Source organism: Rhinatrema bivittatum, chromosome 8 (assembly GCF_901001135.1).
Source record: "Rhinatrema bivittatum chromosome 8, aRhiBiv1.1, whole genome shotgun sequence".
NCBI lineage: Eukaryota > Metazoa > Chordata > Amphibia > Gymnophiona > Rhinatrematidae > Rhinatrema > Rhinatrema bivittatum.
The window spans coordinates 136383753-136403842 of NC_042622.1; the positions used below are offsets into that span (position 1 = coordinate 136383753).

General features: G+C 40.2%; 1 protein-coding gene across 1 annotated transcript in view; it reads right to left on the bottom strand.

Moving 5' to 3' along the window:
- Positions 1–20090, bottom strand: part of MAMDC4 (MAM domain containing 4) — a 133338-nt gene that overhangs the window by 100983 nt on the left and 12265 nt on the right. The window contains exons 2-5 of the mRNA XM_029614094.1: positions 13002–13097; positions 8333–8506; positions 4918–5043; positions 658–803 (exon numbers count right to left, since the gene is read on the bottom strand). Coding sequence (XP_029469954.1) covers positions 658–803; positions 4918–5043; positions 8333–8506; positions 13002–13097 — 542 coding nt within the window. The remainder of the gene's footprint in view (positions 1–657; positions 804–4917; positions 5044–8332; positions 8507–13001; positions 13098–20090) is intronic.

Genomic DNA, 20090 nt, shown 5'->3' on the forward strand with positions numbered 1-20090 from the left:
CATCACTCGCCTCCCCCACCCCCCCCCCCCCCCACCCCCCCCACCAAATCGAAGGCCCCTAGACACGCATGGACCAAAAAAGACAGAATCACAGATTTAACAATCAGATGTACACTATAAGATTCACTCAGGAAACCAAGGACAAAGACAAAAGAAAACAGGAAACACCTTTTTTTTAAATGTCCCAATTTTAAAATTTGATTTAAAAAAAAAAAAAATAAATAAAATAAAATACACAGTGTGGCCATGAACATGCTTTTTTAAATATGTTTAATATGTTCTGATTTTAATATGCTTTTACTATTTTAAATATTTTTTGTTATATATGGTTTTAATATGTACATTATGTTCCAATTTTAATATGCTTTTAATATGTTTAATAGATCCTTCTTAAAATTACCATGTATCAATTAGTTACACAAAAATGGCAAAAAATTACTGAAACTCAGTCTGCACAATTCTGAAATAGTGTAAATTTTGGTTGAGGCATCATAAATCTAGGACCATTATAAAACTTACCTTAATTACTCCAAAAACTAGAAGTAGCACAAATCAAAGCTGGGAGATTTGTAGCTAATTATATTTTCACATTTGTAGACAGCAATTTCTATTTGTATAAGGTAAAATTATAGGAAAGGCATGTGAAGAGGTGCTCACCTCAAACTCTCCAGGAATCCGTCCAGTGTACAAGACAATTTCTCTCCAAGCATAGACACTGTTCTGTGGGCCTTGCCAAATATCATATGTTTGATTATTCTCTGCCAATTGCACAGTCAGACTCCTCTTGGGAATTTCTGATATTCCTGAAATGGCATGCATTAGATGTTGATATACGATCTGATGCTGCAAATAGAAGCGGAGCTAAAAAAATCCTAAATTAAGTGCATCCTGAGAAACTCAAGTGTACCCTAGAAACATAGAAAAGGATGATGGATAAGGATTATAAGGTCCATCTAATCTGCCCAGTTTTGATTCTGGGATATTGTCATATAACTCAGTTAATCTCTGGCTTTCCCATCACTTCTTTGCATCTAGGGCTCCATTCTTGAGCTCCATTACTGCTTTTGTCTCCACCACCTCTCTTGGGAGGCGATTCCATTCACACACCACCCTTTCCATAAAGAACGATTTTCTAATGTTGCGCCTAAATCTACCTCCGATTAGGAAAATCACAGGATTACCTCAAGCAAAATTCATGAGAGTTTCACCAGGAGACATTTAAGAACAACTGTAGAGAAATTCAAGAACATCCTGCCAGAAGAAATATCTGGCCAAGGAGAACTGAAAAACATCAGAAAAGAAGCTCAGGAGTGCCAGGTCCGGAGAAGCTCGGACTAGTAGAACCAGGGACACCGGGGTTCAAATTCCACTTCTCCACTGGCACTTGTTGTGATCTTGGGCAAATCACTTTATATCCTATTGCCAAGGGTACCCACACGAAGGATAACTTTCAAACAGATGCATGCACCTCCAGATATGCATGTATATGGGCGCATGAAAATCTGTTCCTGTATTTTATAACCTGCACGCATATAAGGACATAAGAACTTGCCATACTGGCAAGGGTCCATCAAGCCCAGTTTCCTGTTTCCAATCCAGTCACAAATAGCTGGCAAAATCCCAAACAGTAAAAAGATCCCATAGTGCTGTCGCCCAGTGATAAGTAGGGACTGCTTCTTAAATCTACTTAGTTAAGAAGAGTTTATTGACTTCTCCTCCAGGAATGTTTCCAAATCTTTTTTAAATCCATATATGATATATTCAGTTTATAAAACACGAGCAGGTATACCCTATAAAAATGTGCACACATTTTTAAAAAAGTGAGCAAATACATATTGCATTTATCCGGATAAATTCTGATCTATCCAGCTAAGCAGAGGCACTTATCCTTAGTGGTGGCAAAGCCAGATAAACCGGAACTATCTGAATAAGTGCCACTTTCAAGACTTTGCCAGATAAATCGAAATTTATAGGGAAAATTAGTGCATATACATCTAACTTTAAAAATATATGCGTGGAGATTTTACATGCAGAATTTACATGTATTTAAACCCCCCCCCCCCAGTAACTGGGGTTTTACATGTGCAAGTTGGGAGATTTTCTAACATGAGCGCATCAAAGAAATTACCAGCGTTACCTAATTTACCAGTTTGCCCAGCCAATCTACATGTCATTGAGACCCTCCTATCATTTAATCCAGGTGTAGGGCAGGTGTAAATATATGCGCATAAGCCTCCAAACCCACATGCGTACCTTGCTTATGAAATAACTTGCAAGCCTAAAATGTTGGCCTTGCCCCAGAGCAACCTGACCTGCGCCCCCCCCTTTTTTACACATGCAAATTTAATTGCAGACCTTTACTTAAACGTGTATTTTAGAAAATTGTGTTTACTCAAGTATATTATACACTCAAAAAGAGGAAAATTTATAATTTTATCATTGATTATCACAAAGTTTATTAAAGAATGTGTCCAAATTTAAAAAACATACACACTCTTTTTCGGCGCCATTTTGGAAAATGGCGCCGGCTGAAGACAACAAGATTCAGTAGCAGGAGCCCGTTCCGGACCGCTGCCGTTCCGGACCGCCGCTGGACCCGCAGGTTATTTAAGTCATTGGGGGGGGGGGGTTCGGGAGGGTGGGGGATTTAATTTAAAGGGTCGGGGGTGGGTTTTAGGGGGTTTTAGTGTGCCGGCTCACGATTCTAACGATTTATAACGATAAATCGTTAGAATCTCTATTGTATTGTGTTCCATAACGGTTTAAGACGATATTAAAATAATTTTAATCGTCCTAAAACGATTCACATCCCTACTGTAATCTACCTCAAGCATTATTTGGAAAGGCGAGCTACGAATCCAGAACTATTAATATGTACATATGCCCAGGGGGGTTTCATCAGAAGGAACTCAAGAACATGAAGGGAATTCCATCAAGAAGAGGTCAAAAAGAAAAAAGAAGAATTACAGACAGGAAAAGAGAAGAAAAGAAATAAAGGGAGACAGAATAGAGAACGGGGAGGGAGATGGAGAAAATGAAGGCAAAGAGAAGACAGTCATGTAATGGAAAGTACTATAGCCAGAAACCCAACTTTATTGCACTAATAACTAATAAAGAAAAACAAACAAAACTATAGGCCATTCCCGCCAATATAGGAAATTCTCTTAGCTGTTACAAACCTGTGAACCCTTCTCCTTGTTACCCCTTTGCCTTCACCATTGTAATATAACTTGCAATTCACTTGTATTTTCTAGCAATTTCATCATTACTCTGACTTACTCATTTTGAGGTAAATTTCAAGACGCGTACGTGGGCACACGAGTCCGCGCATTTGCTGGCATGCACACAGGAATGCGATGATCTTATAACATATGCTTGCATTATAAAATCATCTATACATGCGTATATATGCACACTACTTTATATGGACACTCACAGATGCTGCCTCTCACACGTTTGTGGGGGGAATTTTAGTTACTACACGCACCGATGCAATAGCCCTATTTCCCAGTTCACTCCCAGTTTGCCCCAGTAAAAGAGAGGATCTCCTAATTCATCTAGCTAACTTGCCTCCCTTTTACCCTATTGCCTCTGACCAGCATATTCTTTTTGTTATATGACTTACACACCATCCATAGCAGAAGTAATCCCGCCACGCTATGGATTGGTATTCCCTGACGTAATCTATGACATCAGCACATTTGTTTGACGTATAAAAATAGAGCATTTGGGTGCCATGTTTAAAGGTCTTTTGAAGGAATCATGAAGAAAAGCTGAATTTTTTCGGGACACATGTTGGAAAGGAAAATAGAGAGCATTTTTGAAAGATCTTGTGGAACCCCTTGAAGCAGATCTTCTTCCGAAACATGGCCATGTCGGGGTTGTGAGTAAAATTAGACTCTGGATAAAAAGATGCGGCTCTCATTAGACTTTTTGAATTGAGATATGGTGTTTTGGATGTGGCCCAATTTAAGGATCTACACGGGTTGGGACTATGTTTTAATAATAAGAAACAAAAAGTTACAGAAAATGGACATATAAAAATGAGATAAAAATATAATTAAATAAAATTGGACCAAAAGGATATACAACTTATCAGTTGGTTTAAAGTTGTTCCCATGAAGGTCCTACAAAAATAGCTGATTGAATGTGAAAAAAATATACTGAGGAACAGTGTGGTATGTTTTTTGACTTTGTTATAGTTACCTCAGATTTCTGAGTTCTTTGGGGCTTGTTTTTGATTTTTTTGATTTTTTGACCCTAATCTAATCCTTTGTAAACTCAGCTCAATTATATATATAAAAAAAAAATCACACAGTTCAATTTAGCACGATCAAGAGGAGGACTTGCTATAGGGTCCATTGTTCAATGAAGTTCTTTGAAAAGAAGTTCTTAAATCTGTGTCACTAAGGATTACATACAATACTTAGCAACAGACAATAACATTAAGTGTGAACCCAGCCTAACTCTCTCCAGTCTACAAGGACACCTAGGATTCTGCTGCCCTATTTATATTATCCTAGCAGTCTCTTGAATAGACAAATTCCAGAATCTGATCAGTCATAGATTCCATGCAAAATGTTGACACCAAATTTTCCATCAGATTGGCTCCTTATCTGGATTAATTTGCTAGTATAATTTGCTAAATGCTACAATATTTGTTTCAAAACATACATTTTTCAGTCATTCCTCATCAAGCTGGGAAGAATAGAGCTAATGCAAGAGATAGGAGTGTTAACACAGACAATGTCCTTGAGTGAGCACGCTACTGTCAAACTCTCATATTCAAGTGCTGTAAAATTTATCAAACCATATAAACCTCTCTGAAATATGTTAGGCTAAAGAAAGCCTTGACTTTCTAGAACAGTTGCATATTATCACACTACATATTCAACAGTGCCGAGAAAATATCTTTACCTGCATCCCATAAGTGATAATGAATTCGGATCTCACAGGTAGCTGCTGCTTCTCGCAGGACAGGGGATCTTAAACTAGCGGTAGCAGGAGATTTTCCTCGATGAGATTCCACTGCCATGTACCAACCTACAGACAGACAGAGGGAACATAAACCTTATACAAAGTTAATTTAACAGCTTTAGGGCTAATGTTCCATGAGTTCTTATCATACTCAACTTTAATACTTGTTCAGCACAGTTGGAAGTCACAGATACAGTAAAACCTAAGTCCTATTAAGATCACCACTGGACCACAAATTTTACTAACAGGTTGGCTTCAGGAGGTGGTGTAGCCTACTGTAGTTTTTACCAGACAGGTCCTGGAACCTCACCTAAGAGGTTTGGTCTATCAGGATATGAACTGTGAACAGCATGAGATATAAGTGCATAAACTAGGTTAAGAAACACTGGTCTAGTGGGTAGAGCATTCACCTATAGGCCCATGAGTCAGGAAACTCCAGAAATATGAGTTTTTTTTTGTTTTTTTTATTTTATTTTTATTTTATTTATATTTTTAAAATTATAACATTTACAAACAAATGATATAATCAAGTATTACATAACTCTTAGATCAATATTAACAAAGAAAAAAAAAATTTATTCTAGCCCACATTTTGGGGGAGGAAAGAATTATTAACTGCAGCTATTTAACATTCTCTTACACAATCATATATCCCCTCTCTACCCTTTCATAAAACTTGAGTTTTATCTGAAATAAAGCGTTGCAGGTGGGATGGATCAAGAAATATAAATTTGTTATTTTGAAACAGAATCTGGCATTTACACGGGAACTTTAAGAAAAAGCTAGCCCCTATATTTAATACCGATTGTTTCATTGATAAGAAAAGTTTCCTCCGTGCTTGAGTCGCACGGGAAACATCCGGGAAGACTTGTATTTTCTGTCCACAGAAGTTTTGATCTTTATTTTGGAAATATTTATGAAAAAACAAGTCTTTTTCCCGTCTCAAAGAAAAAGAAATGAGTAAAGTTGCTCTAGAATTTATCAAGTCCAGAGAGTCTTCCAAAAAGGTTGAAATCCCTGGACTTTCTAAATTATCAATTCCACCCTCCTGATTTTGCTCTATCTTTCTTATTGGTAAATAATACAGTCTAGAAAGAGATGGTATTTTCTCTATTTCAAACTGCAATATTTCTATTACATATTTCTTATATAACTCTTCTGCCGACATCAATCTAGAAATAGGGAAATTTAGCAATCTTAAATTGCCTGATCTTAATTCATTCTCTAGACTCTCTATTCTACTATGCAATATCATATTATCCTTAATCGAAGCAACATTTACAGTTTGCAAATTATTTACCACAGGGTTCAATTTTGCAACTTCCTGTTCAAGTCTATCAGTTCTCTTATCCAGTTCTACAAATTTCTCCGATGCTTCTACTGAAAAATTTTGTACATTTGAAATAAATCCTGACATTTTCTTATCTATCATTGCAGATAGTTTCCACACATCTAATAATGTTACTTTATCTGGTGCTACTATATTTTCTTCTCCTTCATTTCTTGTTACAGAAATGACAGAGGGACACTTAACCTTGACACAAACATTAGTTGCCTCGCCACCCATATTTAAATCTAAATGTATAGTCTGTCCCGGTGGTGATTCATTACCACTTCGGTTTTGTATCACCCCTCCCGTTTGGACTATACCCCCATTAACTGCATTTGTTGCTTCTTGTGCGGGGGAAGGGGAAGATTGTATGGCCATGGGGTTATGAGGAGTTCCTAACAAGGAATCTCTCTCAACTGCTCCCCCCAAAGCGGACTCACCAGTATACACCACATGGGAGTCCATTGGGCCTGTTCTCTTGATCAAGGGAGTGGTGGTAGGCGAGGAGACGTAGTTTTTAGATTTCCTCTTCCTTCCCATGTTTTCTCCCAGGGGCGCGCCCCTTTGGCGCGCGGCTTCGGCAGCGCGCGCCGGCGGCTGTGCGCCGCTGTGCCCAGATTTTATAGGTGACCCGGGGCAGTCCGATGACGTCACTGGGGGCGGGGTCCGTCTCCCTCTCGCCCGGGAAAAAGTTCTTTAATCTTTCTTTTCTCGCCGCTATTCAAGCAGGAACCGGGCGAGGCCCAGCGCCACAGGTAGTCTCTCTCTCCTCCTCACCTGTGCGCCGCTGTGCCCAGATTTTATAGGTGACCCGGGGCAGTCCGATGACGTCACTGGGGGCGGGGTCCGTCTCCCTCTCGCCCGGGAAAAAGTTCTTTAATTTTTCTTTTCTCGCCGCTATTCAAGCAGGAACCGGGCGAGGCCCAGCGCCACAGGTAGTCTCTCTCTCCTCCTCACCTGTGCGCCGCTGTGCCCAGATTTTATAGGTGACCCGGGGCAGTCCGATGACGTCACTGGGGGCGGGGTCCGTCTCCCTCTCGCCCGGGAAAAAGTTCTTTAATTTTTCTTTTCTCGCCGCTATTCAAGCAGGAACCGGGCGAGGCCCAGCGCCACAGGTAGTCTCTCTCTCCTCCTCCAGAAATATGAGTTCTAAATCTCTCTTACGCCGCCTCTGTGTGTGGCCTCTGACCTGTCCCTATGCCTCTGCTTAAGAAAGCTTAATTGGGCAATGGGAAAAAGACCTGGTCAAAAGGAAAATGAAATTTGTTGGTCCTGTATTCAGAAGTTCTGGTGGCAAATTAGTCAATTTAGTACTGGAGGGCATGACAGAAAGAGGAAAGCAGAGAGCAGTCTGGGGCAATGGCAGTAAAATGATACAGATCTGGAAACTTGGGTAAAGTAAAGAGGAAAGCTAACTCAGAAAGAATTGAGGCCCCCACAGTTACCAACCTTCACATCAAAAGACAGCACTTGATTATGATGATTATTTGGGCAATAATTACATTGTTCCTTAGCCCCTTTCAATGTTATCATGCCTTCCAGATATCAGAAATATGCTTCCAAGCTATCCACCCCAGAAGTGGCTGCACGGACATTTCTAGACTCTCAAACTATGGCACACGTGGGTGAAATATAAAGCCAAACTAGAATTATTATGGCTGCAGATTTCATGTGTAAAATGTTTATGTGCTGGAGCCTCACATAGTATAAGTGACTGCACAAACAAAACGGCAGAGGGTCACAACAGAATGTAACCTTTATCCAATGAGTACTTATTATCAATTCAATTACAATACAGGCTGAATAAATTATATGACATATTATAACATATACAGTATCTTTGTTTTATTTAGCAGTACATCATACAAACAGGTGTGCTTAAATATCAGCTTTATCTGATATTTACTGTTCCTCTCTATTACTAGGGCTCTCAGATGACACTGTTTAAAAATATAACTTTTTAAAATCATGTGATATCATGAAACATCATGAGAGGGGTCACGATGTTGAATCTGGAACGTTTACCTCTGTTGGTGCCCAAGGTGTGATCAGTAAAGGGACCAGTTTCCTGCATGGACATGCCGTCCTGGTCCCGGACCCAGCGGTAAGCAGAGGTGCTCACATCCCTCCAGCCACAATCATCCTCTTCAAAGTCACAGGTGAAACGAGTTCCCAGGGTGGCTGACTCCTTGTGATATCCTGTACATGAGAAAGCAACCATGACGTTCTTCATTAGTACCTCAACATCCCAATATACATCCTGAGCCTGGAACGCTGGAATTGATAGAATTTACTGTCTTCAAGTTTGGAAGCATCCTTGTCAGTCTGACAGCCAAAATGTGAATATTGTCCTGTTTTATTATTTGTTTTAATGTGATATTATATTCCTATGTGATGTTTGCATTATTTTCGGATTTTATTTTAAGTTTATGATATTATTTTTTTATTAAGTTTGTGTACTGTATTACACTTTGGGCTTTGATGGAAAGATGTGAAATAAAAGGTTGGTTGAATACTTCAGTTTAAAAGAAGCTTTTTTTTTTATTTATAAATACATTATTTTCACCTTACTTTTGAAAGTTTTTGGAAGCAAAATCCTTCCAAGTTGAGATGAAAAGCAGCCTTATTAGTCTTTACTTAACACAGGTTACTTCCCACAGTAATTTGGCATAAGTGTGGCTTTTCTTAGGGATTTTTATTTGCTTGAAGTGCACATTTTGGGAAAATATTTCACATCAAGATGCATACAGAGCAAAGCACTCAGTACAGGTTAATATGCAAAGCATTTATGTTACGTTGCTTATTAAATCACCTCTTAAATCCTATTCCTACCTGTTAATGCACAATAAAATATTCCCAGTAGTTTTTTATAACACTCTGACATTACTTTTAATATTAACCAGTCTCTAAGGATGCACAGGCAAAAATTTTCGAGTTGTTTTTTTCACTTCAGGAGTAAAGGTGGGTGTTTTGTTCATCGATTTGTTTAATCTTTTTTGGGGGGTTTGGTTTGCTTCCTAAACAAAAAACAAACCACCCCAAAACCCACAGACAACCACAACAGGCCTCTCCAGGGCTCTTCATACCCCCTCCTGCCCTGCAAACACAACCCTGTGGCTCAGGCCTCTCCATACCAGTTAGAGCCCCCTATTCCTGCCCTGTAAAATTCTGCTGGGGTCGGGGACCTCTCAGCTCCCATTTATCCCATCCATAAGGGTCCTTATGTCCAAAGAGCAGGAGCAGTGTCCACTCACTCCCACCCTTCCTTAATTAATCTGCATAATTCTTGTATCCAAAGTGCTGCTGTATTATTTAACAGATCAATATTCAAAGGTTTTGTTTGGTTAATTTTTGGAGTTTGAATTATTTCTCCCCACCAAGTGGATATATTTTAATTTGAACACAAATATTTTCTGGAGAAAAAGCGGCATGGTGAGACCACACCTTGAATACTCTATACAATTCTGGTCGCTGCATCTCAAAAAAGATATAGTTGCAATGGAAAAGGTACAGAGAAGGGCGACCAAAATGATAAAGGGGATGGAAAGGCTCCCCTATGAGGAAAGGCTGAAGAGGTTAGGGCTGTTCAGCTTGGAGAAGAGACGGCTGAGGGGGGATATGATAGAGGTCTTTAAGATCATGAGAGGTCTTGAACGAGTAGATGTGACTCGGTTATTTTCACTTTCGAATAATAGAAGGACTAGGGGGCATTCCATGAAGTTAGCAAGTAGCACATTAAAACTCTGGAATTTGTTGCCAGAGGATGTGGTTAGTGCAGTTAGTGTAGCTGGGTTCAAAAAAGGTTTGGATAAGTTCTTGGAGGAGAAGTCCATTAACGGCTATTAATCAAGTTTACTTAGGGGTAGATTTTTTAAAAAAGCGCGTTCGCGTACTTTTGTTTGCCCAAAATCGGCAGCCGAGCCGCGCAGCCTGTCTCCGCTCCCTCCAAGGCCGCTCCGAAATCGGAGCGGCCTCGGAGGGAACTTTCTTTCGCCCTCCCCTCACCTTCCCCTCCCCTCCCTTCCCCTACCTAACCCACCCCCCCGGCCCTATCTAAACCCCCCCTTACCTTTATCCACGGATTTACGCCTCCCGGAGGGAGACGTAAATCCACGTGCGCCAGCGGGCTGCTGGCGCGCCGAGACCCGACCCGGGGGCGGTTCCGGAGGGGGCGGCCACGCCCCCGGAACGCCCCGGGCCGGCGCCATGCCCCTGGTCCCGCCCCCGAAATGCCTCGCCCCGCCCCCAACACACCCCCTTCCAAAAACCCCGGGACCTACGCGCGTCCCGGGGTTCTGCGCGCACCGGCGGCCTATGGAAAATAGGCGCGCCGGCGCGCAAGGCCCTGCTCGCGTAAATCCGCCCGGATTTACGCGAGCAGGGCTTTGAAAATCCGCCCGTTAGGGAATAGCAACTGCTATTAATCGCATCAGTAGCATGGGATCTTCTTAGTGTTTGGATAATTGCCAGATTCTTGTGGCCTGGTTTAGCCTCTGTTGGAAACAGGATGCTGGGCTTGATGGACCCTTGGTCTGACCCTTGGTCTGCACTCTGCACAGGTATTGAGTGCTGTCTAGCTAAATTTATGTGCATACGTCTGGTTAGAAAAATACTTGGCTTAAAGTTATGCATGTATATTTAGCAGCACACTTATTCAGGTAAGTCCCACTGATTATGCAGATAAGGTTACATGTATAACTTTAACCAAGATAACACATCCACTTGCCAGATCTCTAAGAGACTTATAAGATCAAAAATGAGATTTTTTCTGTAATTATTTAGTTCTTTTTGTAGGGTGAATTTTGTTGGGTACCAGCTTGTATAAGATATATCATTTTGCCAAGAAATTGGAATGAACACTGCAGGCAAAAGAACCCAATGGGATCTCTTTGAACCTCACTAAAATGGAGCAACCCAGGCACCCTTACCCTGTGTCAAAGTATCAATACTGACTAAAAAAAAAAAAAGTTTTCCCAGACATTAGGGAACAGTGCCACCTAGCTATCACCATATGGGGGCACTGATTGAGTACTTGCACAGAGGGAAACACCTATGCAATGAATCCACTAAAACCACTTTCTGTTGTACTTAATGTCATTTGTTCCCATCCAAGTACATACCAGCTTCTAGTCCTGCTTACTTCCTGAGGTCTCACAGGGTAACACTGCGACACCTTATTGCATAATCATGATCATCCTGAGATATGTTTATATCCTTCCAGTTACATATATGCCCAATGTGGCTGCCCTTCTACCAAGCCACAATCTAGGAGGCCACACAGCTTCAGCTAACTCCACAGCCAGGCTGGTGCTGTCTTCACTTTTTTTTAAATTCTCATGCAAAGCATTCTGCTGTGTGGAGTGATGTTCTACCAGCTTCTTATAAAGGAGCTCTCACCAGCTCTCCTTCACTTGGTGACATAAAGGGGTCAATACGATTTATCCAGCGGAGTCTGCATTTTATCCAGGTAAACCTAACCAAATAAAAATCTGGCCATGCAACTGGCTAATTTGTCTGTGATATTTAGCGCTAAATGAACCTACTCAAGTCCAGCTGCACAAATGACTGGTCATAATCTACCTGTTCAAATTTTGAAGAAGTAGATTTAGCTGGACATTTGGCCACATAACATAGAAACATAGAAACATAGAAATGATGGCAGAAGAAGACCAAACGGCCCATCCAGTCTGCCCAGCAAGTTTTCACACTTTGTTTTTTCCTCATACTTATCTGTTACTCTTGGCCCTTAGTAACCTTTTGGATCTATTTCCCTTCCACCCCCGCCATTAATGTAGAGAGCAGTGCTGGAACTGCATCTAAGTGAAGTATCTAGCTTAATTGGTTAGGGGTAGTAACCACCACAATAAGCAAGCTACTCCCACACTGATTTGTTTACCCAGCCTGTGCAATTCAGTCCTTGTTGGTTGTTGTCTGAATATAAATCCACTTTTCTTCATTCCCCCTGCTGTTGAAGCAGAGAGCTATGCTGGATATCCATTGAAGGTGAAGTATCAGGCTTAATTGATTCGGGGTAGTAACAAGCAAGCTTCACCCATGCTTATTTTGTTTACCCAGACTATGTAATTCAGTCCTTGTTGTTGTTGTCTGAATATAAATCATTTTTTCTTCATTCCCCCTGCCATTGAAGCAGAGAGCTATGCTGGATATGCATTGAAAGTGAAGTATCAGGCTTATTTGGTTTGGGGTAGTAACTGCTGTAACAAGCAAGCTACTCCCCGCTTTTTTGTGAATGCAAATCCTTTTTCCCACATTTCCTCTTGCTGTTGAAGCTTAGAGCAATGTTAGAGTCGCATAAATCGTGTGTATGTTTATTGAATAAGGGTATTATCTCCAGGTAGTAGCCGTCATTCCCGCAAGCCACCCTCTCTTCATTCACATCCTCTAGAGTTTATGGATCCACAGTGTTATCCTTAGCTAAGTAGAAGCAGCTGAATATCTGGTTAATTTTACCTGGTTATCTTTACCCGCTCAGTGGGCTTTGAATATTGACCCCACAATAATTAAACAAGGGGCTCTCAGGAGCCCCCTGCTGCACATAACTGGTATAGCCCCCTTTCTTCCTAGTAATAGGACTCTATGCAGTGCCTTACATACCAAATAAATTTTTTATTAAGAGCAAAAAGCCAAATGACTCTGGTAAAAGCAAAGAAAGATGAAAGGGTCAGGGACTCACCGCACATGTTCTCATCTGAGCAATCCCAGCAGTCGCACCGAAAGTTGCAGAGCTTCTCCGCAGGACCATTGCACCGGTTGACAGAAATCAAAAGGACTAAAATTCATGAAAGGGAAACAATGTTCATACCATAGAATGATTCATTCTAATGTCATATTGGAACTTTTATTTATTTATTTTTTCAAGTGACCCTAGAGGAGGTATGGCAGTAACATATTGCACTATACACCTTCAGAAGGTGAAAATAAATTAAGAGGGTTTATTTTCATGGCTATGGATGGGTAGGAGGGATTTCTTCCATATGTCCTTGAACTCCTGATAGGTTCTAAAGGGGGTACATGTCAAAACCCAAATTACAAGGAAAATACTTTAATTAAAAAAGTATTCTCTGCAGTAGGGTCTTGGGCACCTCTTTTTATATCATTTTTTTTTCCCATTTAAAGTTCATTTTTAATGTTTTCAGCTACCGTAATGCTTCATACAACCCAGTGTCTCACAATCAAGGGTCAGGTGGTAATTAATAATATATAAGTGATCGGTTTACAAGGTGATCACTGTGTTTTGCCTTCAATTTTGTATTTTATAATTAAAGGAGAATCAAAGATTAGTTAGACTACAATCATACCAGTTGTGGAAGGCAAGAGAAAAGTAACTTTAGTATCAAATTTAACTTATTTTTCATTTTCCAGATTAAGATACAGCAGCTATTGGTCCAGGAGAAAACTGGTTCCCTTCCAGATCATGATACGTATATTGGACCAACATAAAAAGAATCACACTAGTAAACATTTCAGTTCTTATCTTAGTCCAATAGAAAAAGGTATCATAACCTAAAGAGTCAAGGTTGTATTCTGCTACACTGTGCCCTTTCAGGTGAATTTTAAAAGGCCCGCGCGCGTGTTCATGTGTGAGCAGTTCCCAGGGCGTGCACTTAGATGCAGCTATTTTATAACATGCACGCATATTATAAAATGCGATTCCTGCTAGCACATGCGCCCCAGATTTTAATGCCCGCCTGCGCATCTGTGGGCGGGTGGCCTCTTCCGCACGCAATGGGGGGGATTTTAGAAAACAACATGTGGCGACTCAAGTAGGGTTTTCCCAGTTCCCTATCTCCCTACCTGCCCTTCCTCCCTTTTCCCTTCTCCTTCCCGACCTCTGAACTAACTCTATGTACCCTAGAATTTTTTGTTTTGTAACTTACCTGCTCCGCCGAGCTGGTGTAAGTTCCGCGTGCCCGCCAGCTGCCGGCGCATGCTTCCCCAGGACAGGACCTAATGGCCGCTGTCCCGGTTAGCCCCCGCCCCTCCCTGCCTAGACCACGTCCCTCGGCCCGCCCCTTTGAGACCGGTCGGCACTTCTGCGCATGCCGGAGGATACGCGTGTGACTGGGCAGTTTTTAAAATGCGCCTGGTTTTAGCACACGCAGCGCTTTGAAAATTTGGGCATTAATTTCTAGCCTGTGGTTTCTTTCCCGAGCATTGCTGCTGGTAGTCAGAGCCAGGTAGCTCTACCCACTCCACTCCCCCCCGACACCATGCCGGGAAGCCCTTCAGGCTGTTAAAAGGAACAGCCCTCAGGCAGGCCCAGCACTGGCAAAGTGCCCCCTCCCTTTGTTTGTATTTTTATTATTTCTTTTAGTATAAATGCAAGGCCAGGCTATTTTGGTTGGGTGGGGTAGGGGTAAGTATAATTTGTTTCCAAAAACTAATGTAAATAATTTTAGGGACCGTGGTGCCCCCCTCGATTGCCTCCAAGGGGATTCTGTAATACATATGATTGCAATCAACCTTTATCTTTAGCATATAAAAATACTCACTCTGTAAAAACAAAGGACGATGTTGTTATGTTATTGGATGGGAGTTTAGATATGCTGTTTCTTTCTGAAACCTGGCATAATGGTGCTGATGTCTCTTTCCTGCAATTGCTCTGTCCTGTAGGGTATTCTTTTTTACATAAGCTAGGTTGAATTGAAGGGGTGGTGGAGTTGTTTAATATATACTGATTGCTTTCCTTTGAAAATCATCTCAGTGGAGACAGGAAGAGGTCAATAATTCAAAACTAAACATTTAAATGGATAACCTGGAGTTGTGAGCTATCCATCTAAATGGTTTTGAATGTTGACCTTGCAGTGGCTGTGAGTGTTTAGAGGCAAAACTAGATGATCAGTTGATAAGCCTACTTTATTGCCTGCCCGGATTGATTAATCTGACTTTTCTTTGATTGGTGATTTTGTAACCACTTTCCTTTCTTGTATAAATAAGTTATTAGTTCTTGGTGATCTAAATCTTCATAGTGACAGTAAACCAAAGGGGTCTATGAGCCTTGTTATCTACATTACAGCTTGATCAACTTATTAAAACTCCCACTCATAGGGCTGGGCATATATTGGATCGGTATGTGTTCCGGGGTACTATGTCTAATCTTTTGGTAGAGTCTTTTGGATCTAATCATTATTTAATAACTTTTAACTTTTTGTTTGCAAAGGAGGTAAATATGGGCCTATTTAAAGTCCTTATTTAGCCTTATTGTGAACTCAATATATGTAAAACAGAATGGGACAAGGTAAAGCTTAACATCTCTGATGAATCATCTATTTCATTGGTAGATTCATTTATTGAGTGTTTAGCCTTAACAACTGATAAAAAACATCAGAAAATAGAGTGTCATCGCCTTGGTCCAATTAGGAACTCAGAAATAAAAAAAGAAAAGGGTCATGCACAGGGCTGAACAAAGTGGCAAAGGTCACCTACATTAGAAAATATAGGTACCTTTCGAGTTGTTTGGTCTGAATATAGGAATTTGTTCATGATTACGAGGAGGCTTTATTATACCTTCCGTTTGCAGTTTTCTTTGAACCGGCCTTATGAGCTTTCTGCTACTGTTAACAAGCTCTTGTGGGATTCATAATAATCAAGTATGTGTGGGGGTGTTGACCCTTAAGTGTTTGCCAACCATTTTATGAACAAAATTAATACTGCTTTGTCTCCTATTTAGCATCAGAATTGATGTTGCTGCTCCAGTAATGACCTGGGAGAGATTTGATTATGTATCAAATGCTTAGAGTTAAAATCATTATTTTGCCCTTTAGATCTATGCACCACTTGGATTTTCCATGCATTGAAGGAAACTTTCAAAGATCTGTGCATGGAAATGGTTAATTTATCCCCCTCTGAGGGTATTGTCCCTAATGTATTGAAAAGTTCCTTTCGAAGACCTGTGATAAAGAAAGGTAATTCTTTGGTAGAGCACTCTTCTAGTTACAGACCGATTTCAAATTTAGGGCCTGCTTTACTAAGGCTTTTTTCCCCATCCTGTTTCTATAGGAGGCCTTTAGCGTTTTTAGGGAAGTTACTGGAGAAATCTGTTTTCATTCAGTTAAATGATTTTGTCCAGGAACATACAGGTGAATTTTCAAAAGGTTGCACATGGAAAAATGAGCATATTCTTGTGTACATTCTATTGCATAAACATCAAACATAAATGTGTAAATAAGGGTTTGTGTGAGTTAAAAAAATACCAGGGTAGATCTGCATTTGGCCAATACACATGTATGTGGGCTCACATGCAGTTCTTTAAAGTTATCCTTTTAATGTTCCTAGCCATCATCAGTGTGGTTTTCGAATGGGACCTAGCACTGAGACTTTACTCATTCCTGTAAATGGCTTTCTACTAAAGAAGATGGATACAGGGAGGGCAGTAATTGTAATATTTCTCAATAAATCAGCCATATTTAATACAGTTCATCATTTAATTTTTCTTGCTAGATTGAGAAAGCTGGGAATCCGTGGTGATGAAATACATTGGTTGATATCCTACCTAACTGTCACAAACAGGCTGGATAGGTGAATTTCATTCCAATTGCTTTGTGTCTGTGACAAGTATTCCTCAAGGTTCTGTGTTATCTTCTACCCTTTTCAATATTTATTTACAACCATTGAGCCTGATTTTCAAAAGCATTTACACACTTACAACTGGGTTTTACATCTGTAAATGCATGTTACCTGTATAAGTAGGCTTTCGAAAATTGCTACAATATATGCCATTGAATTCTCAATAGATTTTGCCTGCATTAAGTGCATTTAATGGGGGAAGAATGGCTTTTGAAAATTGCTATTATAATATAACAGCATAGTAACATAGCAATGGTAGCAGATAAAGACCGAATGGTCCATCTAGTCTGCCCAGCAAGTGGCTTTTGGTAGTAACTGCCGCATTGTGCAGGTTACCCCATGCATTCTGCTAAAAGTAGCATTTACATGTGCAACTCCTTTGAAAATTCACCTGATTATGTTCTTTACTTGATCCATTTGCAATTTCCTTCAAAATTTATGCAGATGACATCCAGTTCTTTTCAGTTTGTAATACTGTATAATCAGTAATTGATTCTAATACGGTGGTTTGCTTGCTGTGAACAACTGGATGGGCTGTAATAATTTAATATTAAACTTTTCCGAAACTGAAGCTTTGTAGATTATAAGGATTCCAAGATCAGATGATTTGCTACCTCTCTCAATTTATAGAAATTATTGCATGTGTTGCTCATAGACAAAATTAGGTTTTCAATTTGATTCATTTTTTAAAATTACATGTATCAAATTAGGTCTATTTTATCATCTGATTATTCTAAACTTTAATTAAATATTCCTTCATGGATTCTGTGCTCTACTAATAGTAATTTTTTTTTAAAGAGATTCCAAGCGTGAAGCTGACCCTAATTCAAGAGACAAGACATCATGCATTCTCAATTATAGGGCCTATCCTATGGAATGGTCTATTTGATAAGCTGTGTTCTATGATCTATCTTAAACTCTTGCATAAAAAAACTAAATGTTTTCCTATTTCAGGAAACGTTTTGTCTCTACTGAGTCTAGATGATGATAGTAGGTATTTGTTTTTATATATGGTATTGATTTCAGGAATTTTTGATTTTGTTAATAATGATGAATATTATATTAGTATTATGTTATGTTATATTGTTTTATGTTTTAAGTATAGGCAGAATATAAATCATTTAAATAAATATGCATGCATTGCCATTTTGATTAACACTAGAGTTGGAGTCAATGCCATACATTACATCATAGCTTCTTGAGTATACATCCATTAAAGTGGTGGTGTTTAACTTCATTTTTACTATTGCTAATGTCTATGTAGTCAAAGGAAGGAAGATAAGGAAGAATGAAATGTAAAATGGGTTTAATTAGCAATATTGAGGTGAGACAGTATATCATTGATGATGTCACCTCTTTCATTCTTAGCTTGTTTGTCTATACCAGTTACATATAGCTACATGGTTGGGTAGGTTGAAAGAAACCTAGAGGTCTTCTTTTGACTGCCGAACAATGCTATCTGCATGCTAATCCAAGAGAAATTACTATTGAAAATCATTAAAATATTAAATATGTTTATGTTAGTTGCAAAGGTATATTGTTATGGTCTTCCATAACATCTTTAATATGCAATGGCACTGATAAACCAGCGAGGGCAAGGTAAAGTGTGCAAAGATGAAATATTTCCCCTTTTGTCTTTCTACATAGAGGTGAGGCTTTCTAATTCTTTTATAGCAATATTTGTCACAAGTATGCATATAAGAGCATGTCTGTATCAGGACTGGCTTTAGGCTAACTGGCACCCCATCTGAAAATTGAAATTGAAGCCCCCTTTCCCCTTCGATGGTGGCATCTCTGGCACAGTGCTTGCTCCATCAGTGATGGTGGTGGCTCCATACAGATTCCCCCTTTCTCCATCTCCAACTCAGCATCCCCTTCTTCCTCCTCCATCCTTTGCCCAGCACCATTATTCCCCAACCCCCCTTCATTTAACTTCTGTTTACATGATGTGGAATGGTATGGAGGAGTGGCTGTTAGCATGATGGTGCTCCTTCATGCATGGCATCCTGTGTGACCGCTCAGCTTTAGCCTCTGTGTGGGGAGAGTTATTCAACCTAAAATTACGGTATGTGTTTCTCTTTTTCTTTTATTAATACTTGTTTCCCCAGTGATGCCTATGGAGTTGGGCTGGAGTAGTTTTCAAGCATATTCAAATGAGCCAATGTGATGACTGAAGAATGGACAAGTGTTCTTGATTTCTTACCCTTTCTTCATGGTATCATGTTGGAGCATGCTCAGAGCACTATATTCCCCCAGTTTCAGATTTTAGTGATGTCAGTAAAGTGCCTCGCCATTTGAGAAAAAGTCCCTTTTCGCGTGTGATAGCTAGATCGGGGCGGAGTCGGCACCGGAAGGGGAGGAGTCTGTGCGGCACTGGGGCAGACGCGGCAAAGACATCGCTGACGGCGAAAAGGTAAGGCCCCTTATCACCGCCAGTAACGCGGCCAATAGCACCACCTTTTACGGTGGCGCTATTGGTTTGCGAAAGCCGGCAGCGATAGCACCACGGAGGTGCGATCGCTGCCGGCTTTCGCAGGTCCGCCCCTCACTTTGCCCCCCCGCCCCCCCCGGTACCGCGCAATTCACTAAGGCCTGCGATTTTAGAAAATCCAGGTCTAAATTAGAAATGTCCCAATAGAGATGTGATTGTAAACGCTGAAAAAGCCAAGATGTATTTAAATACAGAGTAGATATATAAAAATTACTCCAAGCTGCCTGTATCATCTGATATTAAGCATGTTGTGATACACAGAAAAATATAAATACATATAAACCTGTTTTAAAATATCGGTATGCCAATGCCAGAAGTCTGAAAATTAAGACTGGAGAGTTAGAATATATGGCAGTAAAGAAAGATATAGACATAATAGGCATCTTGGAGACCTGGTAGGAGGATAACCAACAGGACACTATGATACCAGACTATAAATTATATTGACATGACAGGGCAGATAAAACTGATGGAGGGGTAGCACTATATGTTAAGGATGGCATAGAGTCAAGCAGGATAAAAGTTTTGTAAGAAACAAACTGCACTATGGAGTTCTTAAGGATAGAAATTCCGAGGATAAAAGAGAAAACGAGTATAATAATGGGGATATAATACTGCTCGCCTGTCCAGAATAAGGAAACAGACTGTAAAATGCTAACAGAGCTTAGACTGGTTAGTAAAATGGGCAACACAATAATAATGGGA